This window comes from Petromyzon marinus, chromosome 67, assembly GCF_048934315.1.
Source record: "Petromyzon marinus isolate PM22_M1 ecotype Great Lakes invasive population chromosome 67, UKy_Petmar_22M1.pri1.0, whole genome shotgun sequence".
Taxonomy (NCBI): Eukaryota; Metazoa; Chordata; class Hyperoartia; order Petromyzontiformes; family Petromyzontidae; genus Petromyzon; species Petromyzon marinus.
In genome coordinates this window covers 3,910,257-3,933,001 of record NC_133733.1, presented here as the reverse complement: position 1 = coordinate 3,933,001, position 22,745 = coordinate 3,910,257, and the positions used below count along the sequence as shown (strand labels likewise).

At 53.0% G+C, this 22,745-nt stretch overlaps 1 protein-coding gene across 1 annotated transcript in view; it reads left to right on the top strand.

The window, feature by feature from the left end:
* Positions 1-22,745, top strand: part of LOC142906575 (dynein axonemal heavy chain 2-like) — a 304,317-nt gene that overhangs the window by 193,906 nt on the left and 87,666 nt on the right. Inside the window, exons 5-6 of the mRNA XM_076054707.1 lie at positions 998-1,198; positions 9,853-10,009. Of these exons, the coding sequence (XP_075910822.1) occupies positions 998-1,198; positions 9,853-10,009 (358 nt within the window). The remainder of the gene's footprint in view (positions 1-997; positions 1,199-9,852; positions 10,010-22,745) is intronic.

Below are 22,745 nucleotides of genomic sequence, written 5' to 3'. Positions count from 1 at the left end.
TGAGTGGAGTTTGTACGATCTCCCCCTGTTCCACACAGTGAGTGGAGTTTGTGTGATCTCCCCCTGTTCCACAGAGTGAGTGGAGTTTGTACGATCTCCCCCTGTTCCACAGAGTGAGTGGAGTTTGTATGATCTCCCCCTGTTCTTTAGAATGCGTGAGTGGAGTTTGTGTGATCTCCCCCTGTTCTTTGGAATGAGTGAGTGGAGTTTGTACAATCTCCCCCTGTTCTTTGGAATGAGTGAGTGGAGTTTGTACGATCTCCCCCTGTTCTACAGAGTGTGAGTGAGTGGAGTTTGTACGATTTCCCCCTGTTCCACACAGTGAGTGGAGTTTGTACGATCTCCCCCTGTTCCACACAGTGAGTGGAGTTTGTACGATCTCCCCCTGTTCCACACAGTGAGTGGAGTTTGTACGATCTCCCCCTGTTCCACACAGTGAGTGGAGTTTGTACGATCTCCCCCTGTTCTTTGGAATGAGTGAGTGGAGTTTGTACGATCTCCCCCTGTTCCACACAGTGAGTGGAGTTTGTATGATCTCCCCCTGTTCCACACAGTGAGTGGAGTTTGTACGATCTCCCCCTGTTCCACACAGTGAGTGGAGTTTGTACGATCTCCCCCTGTTCTACAGAGTGAGTGAGTGGAGTTTGTGTGATCTCCCCCTGTTCCACACAGTGAGTGGAGTTTGTACGATCTCACCCTGTTCTACAGAGTGAGTGAGTGGAGTTTGTACGATCTCCCCCTGTTCCACACAGTGAGTGGAGTTTGTACGATCTCCCCCTGTTCTTTAGAATGCGTGAGTGGAGTTTGTACGATCTCCCCCTGTTCCACAGAGTGAGTGGAGTTTGTGTAATCTCCCCCTGTTCTACAGAGTGAGTGAGTGGAGTTTGTACGATCTCCCCCTGTTCCACAGAGTGAGCTTGACCGTGACATCCGCCTCGCGCCTCGCGCCTCGGCGTGCGTGCGCGTGCCCACCCCACCCCGCCCCGCACACCGCCAGGTACGCGGAGGTCGCCAACAACGTGCAGAAGGAGGAGACGGTGCTGAGCGTGCAGTTCGTGCTCCTCGACTGCTCCCCGCTGAAGCTTTCGCTGCTCCGGCACTGCAGCGAGTGGCAGGCGAAACTCACGTCCCTGCTCGCGGACATGGCCGGCGGGCAGCTGCGCGACCTCCACGCCTACCTGCGCGACAACGGAGAGAGGTGACACGAGAGAGAGAGAGAGAGGGAGAGAGAGGGAGAGAGAGGGAGGGCGGCGTCAGCGGAGCGTCGCCCAGCGACGTGCGACACGCCGAGGGTGGTGCTGGGTGGCCGGCAAAAAACCTCGCCCGGCCGCGTTCGTCTGCCCCCCCCCCCCCCCCCCCCCGTGGCGACGTTTGGCACGGGCGCCAGTACCGGAGGCCCGGTTACCAGTTGTGATCATTATCGTCACCAGAGGAGATCATTCAAACGCCACTCAGTCACTCTGTAGAACAGGGGGAGATCATACTCACTCTGTAGAACAGGGTGGGATCACACAAACTCAACTCATTCACTCTGTAGAACAGGGGGGGATCATACAAACTCCACTCACTCACACTCTGTAGAACAGGGGGAGATCACACAAACTCCACTCACTCACTCTGTAGAACAGGGGGAGATCACACAAACTCCACTCACTCTGTGGAACAGGGGGAGATCATAAAACTCACTGACACTCTGTGGAACAGGGGGAGATCATACAAACTCCACTCACTCTGTGGAACAGGGGGAGATCATACAAACTCCACTCACTCTGTAGAACAGGGGGAGATCATACAAACTCCACTCACTCTGTAGAACAGGGGGAGATCACACAAACTCCACTCACTGTGTGGAACAGGGGGAGACCATACAAACTCCACTCACTCTGTAGAACAGGGGGAGATCACACAAACTCCACTCACTCTGTAGAACAGGGGGAGATCACACAAACTCCACTCACTCACTCTGTAGAACAGGGGGAGATCACACAAACTCCACTCACTCTGTGGAACAGGGGGAGATCATAAAACTCACTGACACTCTGTGGAACAGGGGGAGATCATACAAACTCCACTCACTCTGTGGAACAGGGGGAGATCATACAAACTCCACTCACTCTGTAGAACAGGGGGAGACCATACAAACTCCACTCACTCTGTAGAACAGGGGGAGATCACACAAACTCCACTCACTCTGTAGAACAGGGGGAGATCACACAAACTCCACTCACTCACTCTGTAGAACAGGGGGAGATCACACAAACTCCACTCACTCTGTGGAACAGGGGGAGATCATACAAACTCCACTCACTCTGTGGAACAGGGGGAGATCATACAAACTCCACTCACTCTGTGGAACAGGGGGAGATCATAAAACTCACTGACACTCTGTAAAACAGGGGGAGATCATACAAACTCCACTCACTCACTCTGTAGAACAGGGGGAGATCATACAAACTCCACTCACTCTGTAGAACAGGGGGAGACCATACAAACTCCACTCACTCTGTAGAACAGGGGGAGATCACACAAACTCCACTCACTCTGTAGAACAGGGGGAGATCACACAAACTCCACTCACTCACTCTGTGGAACAGGGGGGGATCATACAAACTCCACTCACTCACTCTGTAGAACAGGGGGAGATCATACAAACTCCACTCACTCACTCTGTACAACAGGGGGAGATCATACAAACTCCACTCACTCACTCTGTAGAACAGGGGGAGATCACACAAACTCCACTCACTCACTCTGTAGAACTGGGGGAGATCACAAAAACTCCACTCATTCACTCTGTAGAACAGGGGGAGATCACACAAACTCCACTCACTCACTCTGTAGAACAGGGTGGGATCACACAAACTCAACTCATTCACTCTGTAGAACAGGGGGAGATCATACAAACTCCACTCACTCACTCTGTAGAACAGGGGGAGATCATACAAACTCCACTCACTCACTCTGTAGAACAGGGGGAGATCATACAAACTCCACTCACTCACTCTGTAGAACAGGGGGAGATCACACAAACTCCACTCACTCACTCTGTAGAACAGGGGGAGATCACACAAACTCCACTCACTCACTCTGTAGAACAGGGGGAGATCACACAAACTCCACTCACTCACTCTGTAGAACAGGGGGAGATCATACAAACTCCACTCACTCTGTAGAACAGGGGGAGATCATACAAACTCCACTCACTCACTCTGTATAACAGGGGGAGATCACACAAACTCCACTCATTCACTCTGTAGAAGAGGGGGAGATCATACAAACTCCACTCACTCACTCTGTAGAACAGGGGGAGATCACACAAACTTCACTCACTCTGTAGAACAGGGGGAGATCATACAAACTTCACTCACTCTGTGGAACAGGGGGAGATCATACAAACTCCACTCACTCTGTGGAACAGGGGGAGATCACACAAACTCCACTCATTCACTTTGTAGAACAGGGGAAGATCACACAAACTCCACACACTCTGTAGAACAGGGGGAGATCACACAAACTCCACTCACTCTGTGGAACAGGGGGAGATCATACAAACTCCACTCACTCTGTGGAACAGGGGTAGATCATACAAACTCCACTCACTCTGTGGAACAGGGGGAGATCACACAAACTTCACTCACTCACTCACTCTGTAGAACAGGGTGAGATCATGGTGGTATCGCTGTGGCTGAGTGGTGGTGGTATCACTACGGCTGAATGGTGGTGGTATCACTACGGATGAGTGGTGGTGCTATCGCTACGGATGAGTGGTGGTGCTATCGCTACGGATGAGTGGTGGTGCTATCGCTACGGCTGAGTGGTGGTGCTATCGCTACGGCTGAGTGGTGGTGCTATCGCTACGGCTGAGTGGTGGTGGTGGTGGTGGTGGTACCGCTAATGCGCGGTCATGTTTCCTGGCCGCGGCATCGGCGGCGGTAAACAAAAAATGAAAATCGCACGGCGTGAAACGAAAACCCACACGCACAGAGAGAGGCGGAGAGCGTGAATGCGAGCGAGGGCGAGAGCGAGCGAGCGAGCGAGCGAAATAAGAATAATAAATACGTTTGCCTTGTCATAATTCCACGTGAATGCCGGATCCCCTGCGGGGCAGAGACAGACGGAGAGAGAGCGAGAGGTCACAGTTGCGGAGTAAAAACCAAAACCAAAACCGGTGAAATAAAAATGAATCATTATCTGGGGAGCGTCGCCGTCAGCGGCGGCGGTGCCGTCGACGGCGCCTGTGTCCAGGTCCACGCGGAGTCGCTTATTATTTTATTGTGGCCAGCGGACGAGGGGGGAGGCTTTTTGTCGTCAGCCGACAACACCGCGGATTGCCCCCCCGGGAGGAGATCACGGCTCTTCACTGCCGAGCTCCGACGTCAATCACCGTGGGGGGTGGGGGGTGGGGGGTGGGGTGGGGTGGGGTGCCGCGCAGTGGGGTTATTTTCCAGGGCGGCCGTCGGGTAGATATCTCTCTCTCGCTCTCACTCGCTCTCTCTCATCCTCTCTCGCTCACCCTCTCTAGCTCTCTCTCACTCACTCACTCTCGCTCTTTCTCTCTCGCTCTGTCTCTCTCTCATCCTCTCTAGCTCTCTCTCACTCACTCGCTCTCTCTCTCTCTCACTCGCTCTCTCTCTCGCTCTTTCTCTCTCTCTCTCATGCTCTCTCGCTCACCCTCTATAGCTCTCTCTCACTCACTCGCTCTCTCTCTCTCGCTCTCTCTCTCTCTCTCACCATATCTCGCTCTCGCTCTTTCTCTCTCTCTCATCCTCTCTCGCTCACCCTCTCTAGCTCTCTCTCACTCACTCGCTCTTTCTCTCTCTCTCTCACTCTCTCTCTCTCATCCTCTCTCGCTCACCCTCTCTACCTCTCTCTCACTCACTCGCTCTAGCTCTCACCCTCTCTCTCTCCCTCTCGCTCTCTCTCTCTCTCGCTCTCTCTCTCACCATATCTCGCTCTCGCTCTCTCACTCTCTCTGTCATCCTCTCTCGCTCACCCTCTCTCGCTCTCTCTCTCGCTCTGTCTCTCTCTCACCCTCTCTCGTTCTCATCCTCTCTCGCTCTCTCTCTCTCACCCTCTCTCGCTCTCTCTCTCGCTCTGTCTCTCTCTCACCCTCTCTCGTTCTCATCCTCTCTCGCTCTCTCACTCACTCACTCGCTCTCGCTTTTTCCCTCTCTCTCACCCTCTCTCTCGCTCTCTCGCTCTCATTCTCTCATTCTCTCTCTCTCTCACCATACCTCGCTCTCTCACTCTCTCTCTCTCACCCTCTCTCGCTCACCCTCTATAGCTCTCTCTCACCTACTCGCTCTTTCTCTCTCTCTCTCTCTCCCTCTCTCGTTCTCATCCTCTCTCGCTCACCCTCTCTAGCTCTCTCTCACTCGCTCTCGCTCTTTCTCTCTCTCACCCTCTCTTTTTTAATTTTTTACGATCAGATGAAACAAGAAGATGCTCGGTGTAGTCGACACTTTGCTCCGTTCATCATTTATTTTTTTGTTTTTTTAATGCTTTGCTTTATGTAACCCCTCTTTTAAATGAAAGACCCAACAAAATATATCTCTCCTTTTTCTGCTCTCCTTACCCCTTCCCTCTCTCTCTACCCCCCTCTCTGCCCCCCCTCTCTCTCTCTCTGCCCCCCTCTCTTCCTACTCCATTTTGCTCTCGCTCGCTCTTTTTTTTCTTTATAACTACGACAAGTGCTGCATCTGCACGCAGCCCTTCCCACAGTCAAACGGCCTCCGACGGGGTAGCTCAGATCTCCATGCACATAGCTCTCTACCGTCATCTGCCACCGAGAACACGGCCCTCCTCCAGTGCCCACTGCTCCTTGAAGGCCGGCACGGCGTGGGTCAGCCGTGCACGGCGGAACTCCGGCCCACCACACCCTGGCTCCGACCAGAGCGCGGAAGATGCCCAGGCTGCTGGCCGGACGTTTCCCCTCCAGGGCCACCTTCCTCGCCCTGTATACGGCGAGGCTTTGGCGTGGCCGAAGAGCACGTTGACCAGCCCCCTGAAGATGTTGGGGTCCGTCGCCCTTCGGGTATCCAAAGATGAGGACCGTCGGGGAGAAGTGGAGGCTGAACCTTAGGAGGATGTTTCTCAGGCCTCTCTCTCTCACTCTCTCTCTCACTCTCTCTCTCGCTCACCCTGTCTAGCTCTCTGTCACTCTCTCTCACTCTCTCTCTCACTCACCCTCTCTCGCTCTCAGTCTCTCGCTCTCTCTCACTCACCCTCTCTCGCTCTCACTCTCTCACTCTATCGCTCTCTCTCACTCTCTCTCTCGCTCTTTCTCTCTCGCTCACCCTCTCTAGCTCTCTCTCACTCGCTCGCTCTCTCTCTCACTCGCTCTCACTCTCTCTCATTCTCTCTCACCATATCTCTCTCGCTCTCTCTCTCTCTCTCGCTCACCCTCTCTCACTCTCTCTCTTGCACTCTCTATCGCTCTCACTCTCTATCGCTCTCACTCTCTATCGCTCTCACTCTCTATCGCTCTCACTCTCTCTCACTCAACCTCTCTCGGTCTCTCTCTCGCTCTCTCCCCCTCTCTCTCTCGCTCGCTCTCTCTTCCTCTCGCTCTCTCTCACTCTCTCGCTCTCTTTCGCTCTCACTCTCTCACTCTCTCTCGCTCACTCTCTCTGTTACTCTCTCTCACTCTCTCACTCTCGCCCTCTCACTCTCTCTGTTACTCTCTCTCTCGCTATCTTACTCTTGCTCTCACTCTCTCTGTCACTCTCTCTCGCTGTCTCACTCTCGCTCTCTCGCTCTCCACGATTGCGTCGTCACGATTACTGAAGGGCAAGCGTTGCCTGTCTGTCGCTAATGATAGCTCAACCAAGTGGCTCAGCGTCAGCGTCATCATCACGTGCACATTTGTTATCTCCCTCGCCCTGCTATGCAGGAGGTTCGTGGGTTCGATCCCTGACCCTGACGACGCCTGCTGTGTATTTGTAGTCTGCGTCTCTCTCTCTCTCTCACCATCATCACCACGGTGGCTAGGAGATGTTGACTACCTCGTCTGGCACACAGGAGGTCGTGGGTTCGATCCCAATCCTGATCGCCTGCTGTATATTTGGAGTTTGCATGTCTCTCTCATCATCATCACGGTGTCTAGGAGATGTTGACTACCTCATCTGGCATACAGACTTTTGCAGTCGCCTGTGGCGGGGGGGTCGCGTGTTTACACTGCCCCGCGTGTGTGTGATGTGTGTGTGTGGTGTGTGTATGTGTGTTGTGTGATGTGTGTGTGTGGAGTGTGTGGTGTGTGGTGTGTGTGTGGTGTGTGTGATGTGTGTGTGTGTGGTGTGTGATGTGTGTTATGTGTGGTGTGTGTGTGGTGTGTGTGATGTGTGGTGTGTGGTGTGTGATGTGTGTGATGTGTGGTGTGTGTGTGGTGTGTGTATGTGTGTTGTGTGTGTGTGGTGTGTGTATTTGTGTTGTGTGATGTGTGTGTGTGGAGTGTGTGGTGGGTGGTGTGTGTGTATGTGTGTTGTGTGATGTGTGTGTGTGGAGTGTGTGGTGTGGAGTGTGTGGTGTGTGTGGTGTGTGTGTGGAGTGTGTGGTGTGTGTGTGGAGTGTGTGGTGTGTGGTGTGTGTATGTGTGTTGTGTGATGTGTGTGTGTGGAGTGTGTGGTGTGTGGTGTGTGTGTGTGGTGTGTGTATGTGTGTTGTGTGATATGTGTGTGTGGAGTGTGTGGTGTGTGGTGTGTGTGTGGTGTGTGTATGTGTGTTGTGTGATGTGTGTGTGTGGAGTGTGTGGTGTGTGTGGTGTGTGTATGTGTGTTGTGTGATATGTGTGTGTGGAGTGTGTGGTGTGTGATGTTTGTGTGGTGTGTGTGATGTGTGTGTGTGGTGTGTGATGTGTGTGATGTGTGGTGTGTGTGTGGTGTGTGTATGTGTGTTGTGTGTGTGCGGTGTGTGTATATGTGTGTGTAGAGTGTGTGGTGTGTGATGTTTGTGTGGTGTGTGTGATGTGTGTGATGTGTGTGATGTGTCGTGTGTGTGCATGTGTGTGTGTATGTGTGTTGTGTGATGTGTGTGTGGAGTGTGGTGTGTGTGATGTGTGTGTGTGGTGTGTGTATGTGTGTTGTGTGATGTGTGTGTGTGGAGTGTGTGGTGTGTGATGTTTGTGTGGTGTGTGTGATGTGTGTGTGTGGTGTGTGTGCATGTGTGTGTGTGTGGGGAGCGGTAGTGTAGTGGTTTGTGCTACGCTGCGCCGCGAACCTGGTGACCCGAGTTCGATTCCCGCTCACGGCCACCACAAACACCGGGCGACGATTATCTGAGCCGCTCCTGGGCCTCCCCCTAGGTCGACTCAAGCCTCAAATGAGTGGCTGGTGCAGCGGTGTGTCGTAAACATCGCCACTGGGGAGACAAAGGCGGCTGGCATTGGCCACCCACCCCCTCGTGTGCCACAGTGCCGGCGTTCATGGGCGCTCGCTACTCGCTAAAAGCACTTGCCCCTTCAGTCTGTTAGAGGCTACATTGGGGGGGTCTTTGTTGTGCGTGTGTGCGTGCATGTATGTGTAGTGGTTGATTTCACTCGGACAACTTATGTCCTTCTTCCAGCACCACTTTATTGACAGTTCTCCGCATGTCCTCGATGCTCCACAGTCGCCCTGGTGCCACGGCTCGCTCGCCGCGCCTCACTCGACTCGCTCGCCGCCTTTGTCTCTCCGATCTCCGCTTCCCCGTCAGCTCCGATGTCCCTGTGCTTCCCCCCACTGCTAACTGCTTCGTCTTCCGCTCTTCCGCTCTCCGCTATCACCGTGCTCTCTCCACTGCTAGCTGCTTCGTCTTCCGCTCTCCGCTATCACTATGCTCTCTCCACTGCTAACTGCTTCGTCTCTGCTCTCTGCTATCACTATGCTCTCTCCACTGCTAACTGCTTCGTCTGTGTCTTCCGCTCTCCGCTATCACTATGCTCTCTCCACTGCTAACTGCTTCGTCTCTGTCTGTCACTCTCCGCTATCACTGTTCTCTCTCCACTGCTAACTGCTTCTGTCTGCTCCCCGCTCTCCGCTATCACCGTGCTCTCTCCACTGCTAGCTGCTTCGTCTCCGCTCTTCGCTATCACTATGCTCTCTCCACTGCTAACTGCTTCGTCTGTGTCTTCCGCTCTCCGCTATCACCATGCTCTCTCCACTGCTAACTGCTTCGTCTCTGTCTGTCGCTCTCCGCTATCACCGTGCTCTCTCCACTGCTAACTGCTTCGTCTCTGCTCTCCGCTATCACTATGCTCTCTCCACTGCTAACTGCTTCGTCTCTGTCGCTCTCCGCTTTCACTATGCTCTCTCCACTGCTAGCTGCTTCTCTCTTCAGCTGCTCCACGTCTTGCCTCGTCCAGCCCCCGACTCCAACTCCCCGTTTCTCCTCGCGTCTCCCCAATTTATCCCCGCTCTCATCACACCCCAATTAATCAACCCGCAGTCCCAACGGCGCTCCGCGTGCCCGTGCGCCTGTTACCTCGCCAGACTTCAAGACGCCACCCCGGCCCTGACAACAACACCAGCCAATCACAGCCGTCCCTAGGCTTGCCCCCCCCCCCGCCCCCCAAGCTTAATCGGCCCAATCGTTACCTCATCGTCCCAATATGACCCCCTTACTATCCTGCCCCCACGCAAACTCACCAATCGCCCCCAACGCGCCTATTTACTCCACCGCATATGCGCGCCGTTTCAGTCACCGATGCGTACGCATTGTTCACCGTTGCGCTCACCGTACGTTCGCCGCGCTTGTGCTCGCCGTGTGTTCGTTCGCCGTTCGTTCACCGCCCGCTCACCGTGCGCCCACCGCAACGCCGTCGACCGCGCGGTCCGCTCAGCGCCGACTCCCCCCCCCCCCGTCTCCCCGACGCGGCAGGGTGAGCCGCCCCCCGCGCACGCTGGACGAGCTGGGCGACGCCCTGCGCCTCCTGGGGGCCCTGCAGGCCGAGGGGCCGCGCGTGGCCGCCCGCCTGGGACCCATCCACGAGCAGTTCGCCATCCTGCACAAGCACGAGGTGCCCGTCGACGCCGAGGTGAGGCGCCAGCAACCGCACGCTACACCAACCCCCAACCACCGCCGCCATCAACCGCCAACGACTGCCATCCACTACAACCGCGCCACCACGACCAACCGACACCAACCGACACCAACCACCACACACCCCAAATGACCCCCCCACCAACCGCCACCAACTGCCACCCACTACGTCCGCCCCCCACCAACCGCCACCAACTGCCACACACCTCAACCGACCCTCGCATCCAACCGCGACCAACCGCCACCCACTACAACATCCCCCCACTTCAACCACCACCAACTGCCACCCGATACAACCGCCCCCCACCAACCGCCACCAACTGCCACACACCCCAACTGACCCTCACTCCCACCACCACCACCAACTGCCACCCACTACAACCGCCCCCCACCAACCGCCACCAATTGCCACCCACTACAACCGCCCCCCACCAACCGCCACCAACTGCCACCCACTACAACCGCCACTCACCAGCCGCCACCAACTGCCACACACCCCAACTGACCCCCACTCCAACCGCCACCAACCCACCTGTGAAGGCCGACACTGTGGCACATGACAGATGGCGGGGGGGGTGGGTGTCCAGCACCACGCCCGGCCGCCTTTGTCTCCCCCCAGCGGCGATGTTTACTACACACACACACCGCACCAAACTCATTTGAGGCTGAGTCGACCCAGGTGAGGGCCAGGTACCGGTTCAGGCAATCGTCACTGGCCCTTGGCCGTGAGCGGGAGTCGAACTCGGCTCGCCCGAGCCTCGTAGCGCAGCGGCGGTGCCAACCTCCACCGCACAACCCACCTTTATTGATTTAGTAATATATATATACATTTTTACTGAAAACTTTCGCGACTGCAGGAACTCATATTCTTGCTTCTTTCGGTAAAGTCACGTGGATAGAAAACGAAAAAAATATTTAAAAATAATAATGAAATAAAATTTATGCATTTCAAATAATAAAAGCAAAAAAACCCGCAATAATAATAGTGACCCCCTCTTTTCTTTATACCTGAAGAAGACCGCTTGTTTGTTTTATTATTTTAAATTAATTTTACATTTTTATTTTATTTTACTATTTTTTTGCTTTTATTATTTTAAATTTTAATTTTATTTTATTCTTTTTATTTCAGATTTTTTTTTCCGTTATCCATCTACGTGACTTTACCGAGATCACCAAGAATATAATATACATAATTACATCGCCCCCTGTCCCTACGTGAACACACGGCAATGGATTTGCAGTGTTGGGGAGGTGGGTCGTGGTGGGTTTGGGGGAGAGCCGGCGGGCGTGATTGCAGCCCCTGGGTGTGTGTGGAGATGCTGTGGGAGAGAGGGGCGAGAGGGGAGAGAGGGGCTGGAGGAGATTGCGTGGAATGATGGGAGAGTGAAACGAGAGATGGGAGAGAAGAGAGAGAGCGGGGGAGAGAGAGAAAGATATTGGAGATGGGAGTGAGAGCGGGGAGAGCGATAGGGGAGAGAGAGAGAGAGCCATCTCAGTTGTCATTCATTCATTAGGCGTTTAATTTGCAGGGTCTCCAGCCCACAACGGATTCCCTTCCTCCTTTCCAAAATCACGCGCGCCGACGCTGCCGCGACACACACAGACACACACACAGACACACACACAGACATACTCAGACACACACACAGACACACACACAGTCATACACAGACACATACACAGTCATACACAGACACACAGATACACACAGACATACACACAGACACACACACAGACACACACACAGACACACACACAGACACACACAGACACACACACAGAGACACACACAGACATACACAGACACACACAGACATACACAGACACACACACAGACACACACACAGACACACACAGACACACACACAGAGACACACACAGACATACACAGACATACACAGACACACACACACAGACATACACAGACACACACACAGACATACACAGACACACACACAGACATACACAGACACACACAGACACACACACAGACATACACAGACACATACAGACACACAGACACACACAGACACACACACAGTGCGTATTTGGAGTTTGCATGGATGCCTCTCTCTCTCTCTGAGTGTAGTCTCAATCTCTATGTGTGCCGCGAAGAAGGATCTTTGCCTGAAACGTCACCTGTGGCAAGGAGATGTTGACTACCTCGCCTGGTGTACAGGAGGTCGTGGGTTCGATCCCGGCCCTGACGACGCCAGCTGCTGCTGCTGTATATTTTGAGTCTGCGTCTCTCTCTCTCTCATCATCATCATCATCACGGTGGCTAGGAGATGTTGACTACCTCGCCTGGTGTACAGGAGGTCGTGGGTTCGATCCCGACCCTGACGTCTGCGTCTTTCTCTCTCTCTCTCTCTCCCGGTGCTCTGTGCTTCTCCCATCCACATTTGGTATTGACGTCAAGCGCCTAGCGGATTTCGATTATTTGGCGGCTGCTCTGAATTCCCACACGATGATGGTGATGGTGACGAAGAGGCCACTTAGTGTGAGCTGTCCTTTGTGGGATCTCGGTCTGTCTTCTGAAAGAAGGTCTACACAGCGGCTGTCAACCCATCACGGTTTTACTCCATGTGATGGGACTTTGTAGGATGAACGTTGAAGATTCATCAGGGGTCACGGGGTGACCAATCAGGTCTGAATTGGTCTGTAATAAGGTGGCGCACTGATAAGGGGTTGACAGGTAGGTTATAGTGTAGTGTATAATGTAGTGTAGTGTATATTGTAGTGTAGTGTATAATGTAGTGTATAGTGTAGTGTATAGTAGAGTAGTGTATAGTAGTATAGTGTATAATGTAGTGTAGTGTATAATGTAGTATATAGTGTAGTGTATAGTAGTGTAGTGTATAGTAGAGTAGTGTATAGTGTAGTGTATAGCAGTGTTGTGTATAGTAGAGTAGTGTATAGTGTAGTGTATAGGAGAGTAGTGTATGGTAGTGTAGTGTATAATGTAGTGTAGTGTATAGTAGTGTAGTGTATAGTAGAGTAGTGTATGGTAGTGTAGTGTATAATGTAGTGTAGTGTATAATGTAGTGTATTGTGCAGTGTATAGAAGTGTAGTCTATAGTAGTGTATAAAATGTAGTGTATAGTGTAGTGTAAAATAGTGTATAGTAGTGTAGTGTATAGTGTAGTGTATAGTAATGTAGTATATAGTGTAGTGTATAGTGTAGTGTATAGTGTAGTGTAAAGTAGTGTAATGTATAGTGTAGTGTAAAGTAGTGTATAGTGTAGTGTAAAGTAGTGTTTAGTTTAGTGTATAATGTAGTGTATCGTGCAGTGTATAGTAGTGTAGCCTATAGTACTGTATAAAATGTAGTGTATAGTGTATTGTAAAGTAGTGTATAGTAGCACACCGTGTCAACCCATACGTTTACCCCGTATTCTTATACGGGCAAAACATTGTTTTTTTTGTCTTTTTGTTCGTGACTCTCCCTTGTGTGGGACTTTGTGGGATGAACGTCGAAGATTTATACGTGGTTAGCGACACACGGGGTTAGCGATAAGGTCTGAATTGGTCTGTAATAAGGAAGGGCACTGATAAGGGGTTGACAGGTTTGTAGTAGTGTATAGTGGAGCGTGTGTCGTGATTCGTCGACACATAGCACCCGCTGGGCATGTCCCATGGCCTCCTGCACCTAGCCTGGCACAGGCGTCACCGAGTGGCGAATGGCGAGTGTTGGCCATTGGCGTGTGTAGACTGTCGGGGAGTGGTGGTGCAGCGGTTAGCGCTACGCTGCGCTACGAACCCGGCGACCCAGGGTTCGATCCCCGCTCACGGCCAACACCCAGCGACGATTTATCTGAACCGGTACCTCGGCCTCTCCTAGGTCGACTCAGCCTCAAATGAGTACCTGGTGCGGTGTGTGGTAAACGTCGTCACTAGGGAGACAAAGGCGGCCGGGCGTGGCGCTGGCCACCCACCCCCTCGTGTGCCACAGTGCCGGTAGCCTTCATAGGTGCTGCTGCTACTAACAGCACTTGCCCCTACAGCCTGTTACAGGCTACACGGGGGATCTTTGTCTTTGTGTGTTCATAGGTGCTGCTGCTACTCACTGCTACTAACAGCACTTGCCCCTACAGCCTGTTACAGGCTACACGGGGGATCTTTGTCTTTGTGTGTTCATAGCTGCTGCTACTCACTGCTACTAACAGCACTTGCCCCTACAGTCTGTTACAGGCTACACGGGGGGCGGGGGGGGTCTTCATCTCATTTGTTTGCGTGAACTAAAGTATGCAAACTACGATTCGTATTGACCAGGCAAGGGCCACCCACCACTGAGTTGCTAGATCGCTGGGTTTTCCTTTGAGAAGCCATGCTGGCCGTCACAAATGATCGCTAGACCAAGCGACGGCGGCGGCGGCTTATCATCATCAGGGTCGGGATCGAACCCACGGCCTCCCAGCGTAACCAGGCGAGGTAGTCAACATCTCGCCAACAATGGGAAACGTTTAGAACGGAATCCTGTTGTTGCTATTGTTAGCACCAACCCACAGGCCAGATAGCACTGCAATTAAACGTGACATTGGAGTAATGTATTAGATGTTTTTTTTTTAATATACTGTATGTTTTATTTAACTCTTTTTTTTTGTTTTACCTCCAGCCACGAAGACGAAATGTTTTGTTCCCGGCTGGATTTCTGTGGAGCTGAGCTCGGGGAATGATATATTTTTTAAGTTTGAAAAATTATTTTTGAGCACGTATTTCAACTTTCTTTCAAGGGCAGTGCATAGACAGAGGTCGTCAGGTTCAAGCCCTGGGTCTGGGTGTCTCTCTCTCTCAGTGGGTTCACGATGGCCGTGTCGGAGACACTAAGCCCTGGGTTTAAGCCCTGGGTCTGGGTGTCTCTCTCTCAGTGGGTTCACGATGGCCGTGTCGGAGACACTGAGAGGCTGGGTTGGAGTCCTGGGTCTGGGTGTCTCTCTCAGTGGGTTCACGATGGCCGTGTCGGAGACACTAAGCCCTGGGTTTAAGCCCTGGGTCTGGGTGTCTCTCTCTCAGTGGGTTCACGATGGCCGTGTCGGAGACACTGAGAGGCTGGGTTGGAGTCCTGGGTCTGGGTGTCTCTCTCTCAATGGGTTCACGATGGCCGTGTCGGAGACACTGAGAGGCTGGGTTCGAGCCCTGGGTCTGGGTGTCTCTCTCAGTGGGTTCACGATGACCGTGTCGGAGACACTAAGCCCTGGGTTCAAGCCCTGGGTCTGGGTGTCTCTCTCTCAGTGGGTTCACGATGGCCGTGTCGAAGACACTGAGAGGCTGGGTTGGAGTCCTGGGTCTGGGTGTCTCTCTCTCAATGGGTTCACGATGGCCGTGTCGGAGACACTGAGAGGCTGGGTTCGAGCCCCTGGGTCTGGGTGTCTCTCTCTCAGTGGGTTCACAAAGGCCACGTCGGAGACACCGAGAGGCTGGGTTCGAGCCCTGGGTCTGGGTGTCTCTCTCTCAATGGGTTCACGATGGCCGTGTCGGAGACACCGAGAGGCTGGGTTCGAGCCCTGGGTCTGGGTGTCTCTCTCTCAGTGGGTTCACGATGACCGTTTCGGAGACACTGAGAGGCTGGGTTCGAGCCCTGGGTCTGGGTGTATCTCTCTCAGTGGGTTCACAAAGGCCGTGTCAGAGACACTGTGAGGCTGGGTTCGAGCCCTGGGTCTGGGTGTCTCTCTATCAGTGGGTTCACGATGGCCGTGTCGGAGACACTGAGAGGCTGGATTCGAGACCTGGGTCTGGGTGTCTCTCTCTCAGTGGGTTCACGATGGCCGTGTCGGAGACACTGAGAGGCTGGGTTCGAGCCCTGGGTCTGGGTGTCTCTCTCTCAGTGGGTTCACGACGGCCGTGTCGGAGACACTGAGAGGCTGGGTTCAAGCCCTGGGTCTGGGTGTCTCTCTTTGGGTTCACGATGGCCGTGTCGGAGACACTGATAGGCTGGGTTCAAGCCCTGGGTCTGGGTGTCTCTCTCATTGGGATCACGATGGCCGTGTCGGAGACACTGAGAGGCTGGGTTCGAGCCCTGCGTCTGGGTGTCTCTCTCAGTGCGTTCACGATGACCGTGCTAGGGAAACTGGGAACCCGGGTTCAAGCCCTGGCTCTGGGTGTCTCTCTCTCTCTCAGTGGTTTCGCGATGGTGTTTTTCCCCTCCACATTTAGAATCAACTTGCGTTTAGAGTTTTTGGCTACTGCATACATCACCACGTGGTGGGATAAGCCACTTCGTTCAACCGCACATTTTGTTGATAGGTCACTTCTGAAAAAAAAGCTCAATAGCTCAGAGGGCCTTAGCTGGCAAAATAAACAAAAATAGTTTAGTTCTATTTCGATTTAAAGCTTTCGTGACTGCAATGATTCATCTTCTTTGGTTCTTTCGGTAAAGTCACGTAGAATGAGAATAAAATAATAAATTGATAAAATAAAATAACACAATAATATTCTCACGACGTTTTTGTGTTATTGTGTTATTTTATTTTATCAATTAATTATTTTATTCTCATTCTACGTGACTTTACCGAAAGAACCAAAGAAGTTGAGTTCTAATAAAGAATTAAAGCTTTCCTTGATTAGTTTTTTTTTGTTCACTCTCTCTATGCTGGTATGTTCAATGCAGAGGTTGAACACGAAATTTAACACTCTTATGAAATTCGTGGTTCGCCAGGTAAGTGTCTAACTGTCTTGTTGGCCTGACTGGTTGTGCATCACGTAATTTTTTTTCTTAGGTTTGTTGAATTCTCGTCTCTCATCTTCTTGTTGTATTTACCTCCGCGATTTGTTTATTTTTACTTTACACCTGATGAAGATCGCTCGTGTTGCGGTCGAAACGTCGTGATTGATTTGTTTTAATAATTTAATTTCATGGCATTTCCGCATACGCGACTTCACCGAAAACAACCAATGAGTTTAGTTCTAGCCTGCGTCTCGATGAGTATGGATCTCTGGGTTTCTGTGGCGCTCTTGTCTGCTCTATACGAGCCCCTGGCTCGACGTTTCAGCTTCAGTTTTCTATGTATCAGAGCCATGCGGCTCTTGGCTCGGGTGCAACCGCAATACAACAGGGACAATGAACAAGAAACATCTCAAAGTGACTAGACGCAACAGAAAAAAATCCTGGAAAAAGCAGCAAAGCCTTCCAGAAAAAAAAAACACCGTGTTTCAACGCTGTGTGCAAAAATTCCCAGTGGGATGCAAGTCAAACAATAACAACCGTAAGACATATTCTTAGTTTTTTCGGTAAAGTCACGTTGAAGAGAAACAACAAAATAATAAAATATATATAAAACAATAAAAATAAAAATTCTCACGACGTTTCGACCATAACTCAAACGGTCATCCCGTTTGAGTTATTTTGTTGTTTTTCTTCAACGTGACTTTACCGAAAAAACTAAGAATATGAATTACTGCACTCACGAAAGCTTTAAATCAAAATTTAACCGTAAGACAATTTAGATAAAAGTTATCAGTCTTAACTCTGTACTGCAACAAACAAACATGGCTAAACCCAAAAAAGTTTTCAAAATCACCAAAGTAAAGCTATTAAAACAATGCAACAGTGATCATAGGAACTGTGATTCAAATTTAACAATGTGGGTCTCTTATGAGTATGGGCCTCTGCGGGTCTCTATGAGTATGGAACTCAATGGGTCTATGTGGGTCTATGGGTCTCTATGAGTCTGTATAAACACGCGTAAAATAGTTTCGTTTTAATATGGGCCTCTATGAGTATGGGTCTCTGTGGGTTTCTGTGGGTCTCTGTGAGTCTCCATCATGAGTATGGGTCCCTATGGGTCTCTGTGCGTCTATGGGTCTCTATGGGTCCATAGAAACAAATGTCCACGTGATGATGATGATGGTGGTGGTGATGAGAAGCCACCACCGCCCCCTTTGTTGAGCTACGATTTGGCTCACCGAAGTAAACAAGCGAGAGAGAAAAAAAAAGATGGTTTGTAAAATAGTGGACGCACAACGTCGTGCGGCTGAGTCAGGATGACTGTAGCCTGTGCCAGGCTAGGTGCACGTTAGGGCCACGTGAAGTGTCGAACGCCCGCCGGCGGGAGGTCACGGGGCAGAACCAGCAGGTGCCGTGGGTGAGACTGGCTGAGATAACCGCTGGCCGATGCACCACCTGTGCCCCCTACTGTGTCAACTTGCTGCGTTTTAGCAACCCGGCGCTCCGCTCGTTGTTGTGAGCGTCGCTCCTCCGCCCTCCGTTGTTGTTGGAGGGCGACTGCCTCCAACTGCCCAGTAGCAGCATCCTTCACGAGCCTCCTCCACAGAGGCCGATCTTGACACCGCTGGTACCAGTCATGGGCAAGTCCACTCAGCTCCACGTCCTCCTGTACCACGTCACTCCATCTCTTCTCCAGCCCGTGCCGCGCCCATTTAGCCCCCTCTATCCGGCCGAACAAAAGCTGTTTAGGTATGCGGCGGCTGGGCATGCGGGCTACGTGACCTAGCCAACGCAGCCTTGCCTGCCGGAGGAGCTCACCGATGGGACTTTGTCCAGATCTTTCAAGGATTTGTGAGCTCCTCACACAATCCAGCCTGGTTAAACACAGGATGGATCGTAGGAAGGCCAGCCTGAATGTTTCCAACCGGTAAAGATGTTCCATTCAGGGGGTCCACGTTTCACAAGCGTAGAGAAGGAAGGGAATGACCGTGGCCGAGAAAACCCGAAGCTTCGTGTGGAGCGACAGACCAGGTAGCTTCCACACAGCGTTACGCAACCAATGAAAAGATATTGCCGCTCGACTGATTCGGAGTGAGACCTCTGCTGCGAAACCGGAGCCGGTCATGAGCACACTGCCCAGGTATGGGAAACTCTCCACTCTCTCCTCAACTGCCCTATCACCAATTGGGAGTTGTAGAGGTGGAGTGTCCGATGGTATAAAATACCCAGGCAGGTGCTTAGTTTTGGTGGGGCTGATGGTAAGGCCCCATCTCTTAGTGGCACGCTCCAGTCTCAGGAGCAGCGTCTCCAACTCCTCCTTTGAATGAGCAGCTATTACCAAATCATCGGCATACATAACGTGGTTGAGCAATAGGGAGCCATCCCTTGACCGCACCCGGGCATCGATCAGCCTCCCACTGTATCTGCACCAAATGGAAATTACCCCGGTACAGCTATTGAAGGCTTCACGAACTACGTGGTCAAAATAGATATTAAATAATGTGGGAGCCAGAGGACATCCCTGTCGCACCCCAAGGTGTACAGGGAATGGCTCTGACTCCCGGCCACGTAGTTTTACCCGGGCCCGCTCACCATCATGAAGCTCCTTAATGAGCGTGAGCAGAGGGTCAGGGACTCCGAAAGCACACACTCACACACACATACACACATACTCACGTACACTCACGCGCACACACACTCACACACGCGCTCACAGGTTTTCTGACTCCCACACCCACGCGGCTTGGCTGTGTGAGATGTCTGGCAGCCGTGGACATGCATCAGGTGAGGACCCAGCCAGTTAGTGGCCTCGAGCGTAGAGAGAGAGAGGTGAGAGAGTGGAAGAGAGAGAAGGAGAGGGGTGAGAGAGGTGGGGGGGGAGAGAGGGGGAGAGAGGTGGGAGAGAGAGGGGGGAGAGGGGGGAGAGAGAGAGAGGGGGGAGAGGGGGGTGAGAGAGGGGGGGTGAGAGAGGGGGGGTGAGAGAGGGGAGAGAGAGGGGGGAGAGGGGGTTGAGAGGGGGGGGGAGAGAGAGAGGGGGGGAGAGAGAGGGGGGAGAGGGGGGTGAGAGAGGGGGGGTGAGAGAGAGGGGGTGGGAGAGGGGGGTGAGAGAGGGGGGGGGAGAGAGAGGGGGGGAGAGAGAGGGGGGATAGGAGGGAGAGAGAGGGAAGAGGGGGGGTGAGAGAAGGGGGAGAGGGGAGGGAGAAGGGGGGGAGAGGGGTGGGAGAGGAGTGAGAGAGATGAGAGGGAGGGGGGGAGAAAGCGTCAAGAGAGATATGGAGAAGAGACAGAGAGCATAGGGAGAGAGAGAGAGAGATTAAGAAGACTTTTGACTTTTAAACAACTTTTATTGCCGCCAGCAGCAAAAGCACTGGAGGCGATTTCGATATGAAACACACAAAGTCACCAGCAACACAACTGAAAATAAACGCTACAAAACCACGCGCTGTGGCGCTAAAAAGCACCGCGCACGACACGATAGAAAAGTCACGTGGTGGTGGTGGTCTTCGCGCGCGCCACGGTGACGAGCGAGCGCTTCAGAAGGTGAACACGTGGGGTGGTGCCGTCCACGCTGGTACAGAGGGCTTAGAGAGAGAGCGAGAGAGAGCGGGAGAGAGCGAGAGTGACAGAGCGAGCCAGACAGAAAGAGAGAGCAAGAGAGAGGGGCTTGTCCGGTCCCCCAGCGTTCGAAGTGGAGACGCGCTGCACATCACCGGCACGTTGTGTGTGTGTCACGTGGCGTGCTCCAGCCGGAGCCGCGCCTTGAGCAAAACCTCTGAACACCGAAAGCAGCACAGAGCAGCCGTCAGTGGGTAGAGGGAGATCGAGAGAAGGGCTGGGTGGAGATGCAGCACTTGTCGTAGCAAAAAAAACAAAATTACATAGAAAACAGGGGGAACATAGACATGGAGTAGGGAGAGAGGGAGTAGAGAGAGGGGAGAGAGAGAGACACGGGGAGAGAGAGAGACACGGGGAGCGAGAGACACGGGGAGCGAGAGTGACACGGGGAGAGAGAGACACGGGGAGAGAGAGACACGGGGAGCGAGAGACACGGGGAGAGAGAGACACGGGGAGCGAGAGTGACACGGAGAGAGAGACACGGGGAGCGAGAGTGACACGGAGAGAGAGACACGGGGAGAGAGAGACACGGGGAGAGAGAGACACGGGGAGCGAGAGTGACACGGGGAGAGAGAGACACGGGGAGCGAGAGTGACACGGAGAGAGAGAGACACGGGGAGAGAGAGACACGGGGAGAGAGAGACACGGGGAGAGAGAGAGAGACACGGGGAGCGAGAGTGACACGGGGAGAGAGAGACACGGGGAGAGGGAGACACGGGGAGAGAGAGAGACACGGGGAGCGAGAGTGACACGGGGAGAGAGAGACACGGGGAGAGAGAGACACAGGGAGAGAGAGACACGGGGAGCGAGAGTGACACGGAGAGAGAGAGACACGGCGAGAGAGAGACACGGGGAGCGAGGGTGACACGGGGAGAGAGAAACACGGGGAGCGAGGGTGACACGGGGAGAGAGACGGGGAGAGAGAGACACGGGGAGAGAGAGACACGGCGAGAGAGAGACACGGGGAGCGAGAGTGACACGGAGAGAGAGACACGGGGAGAGAGAGACACGGGGAGCGAGGGTGACACGGAGAGAGAGACACGGGGAGAGAGAGAGACACGGGGAGAGAGAGACACGGGGAGAGAGAGACACGGGGAGCGAGAGTGACACGGAGAGAGAGACACGGGGAGAGAGAGACACGAGGAGAGAGAGACACGGGGAGAGAGAGACACGGGGAGCGAGAGTGACACGGAGAGAGAGACACGGGGAGAGAGAGACACGGGGAGAGAGAGACACGGCGAGAGAGAGACACGGGGAGCGAGAGTGACACGGAGAGAGAGACACGGGGAGAGAGAGACACGGGGAGAGAGACACGGGGAGAGAGAGAGACACGGGGAGAGAGAGACACGGGAAGAGAGAGAGACACGCCGTGCCGGCCTTCAAGGAGCAGTGGGCGCTGGAGGAGGGCCGTGTGCTCGGTGGCAGATGACGGTAGAGAGCTCTGTGCATGCAGATTGTGAGCTACCCCGTCGGAGGCCGTTTTGACTGTGGGAAGGGCTGCGTGCAGATGCAGCACTTGTCGTAGTTATAAAGAAAAAAGAGAGAGCGAGAGAGAGCCAAATGGAGTAGGAAGAGAGGGGGCAGAGAGAGAGGGGGGGCGGAGAGGGGGTAGAGAGAGAGGGGGGGCAGAGAGAGAGGGAAGGGGAAGGAAAAAAGGAAAACAAAATTGGGTCTTTCATTTAAAAATGTTGGGGGGTTACATAAAGCAAAGCATAAAAACAAAAAAACGAAATGATGAACGGAGCAAAGTGCCGACTACACCGAGCATCTTCTCGTTTCCTCTGATCGTAAACAAACAAAAAAAGAGAGAGCAGACAGAGAGTAGGGGACTAGAGGGAGGGAGTCGTGTGTGTGTGTGTATAGTTCGTTCTTTATATTTTCCTCGCACCGTACGTAGCCGACCGCGCCAACATCGGACTGGGGAAGAGCGTTCCAGACGGCCGCTGAAGCATCAGCGGCATCTGACAGGGCGGCTGAGTGAGTGAGTGTGAGTTGTACGTGGTTCGTCTTTGCTGCTGCTGCTACTGCTTGCTACTCGCTAAACAGCACTTGCCCCTAGCAGGCTATACGGGGCACCTTTGTCTGTGTGTTGAACTTCTGTCGCACCGTACGTAGTTGATCGGTGGTGCCGGAGGGACGGGGAAAGACGGCAAACTAGCAGCTGTAAAGAAACGAGTTTGTGAATCTAGACGATGACGATGATGTGAAGGTGCCATCACGCATCCCAGGGCCCTCCCGATATCGGAAGGGGAAGAGCGTTCCAGACGGCCGCAGAATCAGCAGCGGAATCTGACAGGGCGACTGACTGAGTGAGTTGTATTTGGTTCGTCTTCATAGCTGCTGCTGCTGCTGCTGCTCGCTAAACAGCACTTGCCCCTAACAGGCTATACGGGGCACCTTTGTCTGTGTGTGTGTGTGTTGAACTTCTTTCGCACCGTACGTAGCCAATCGG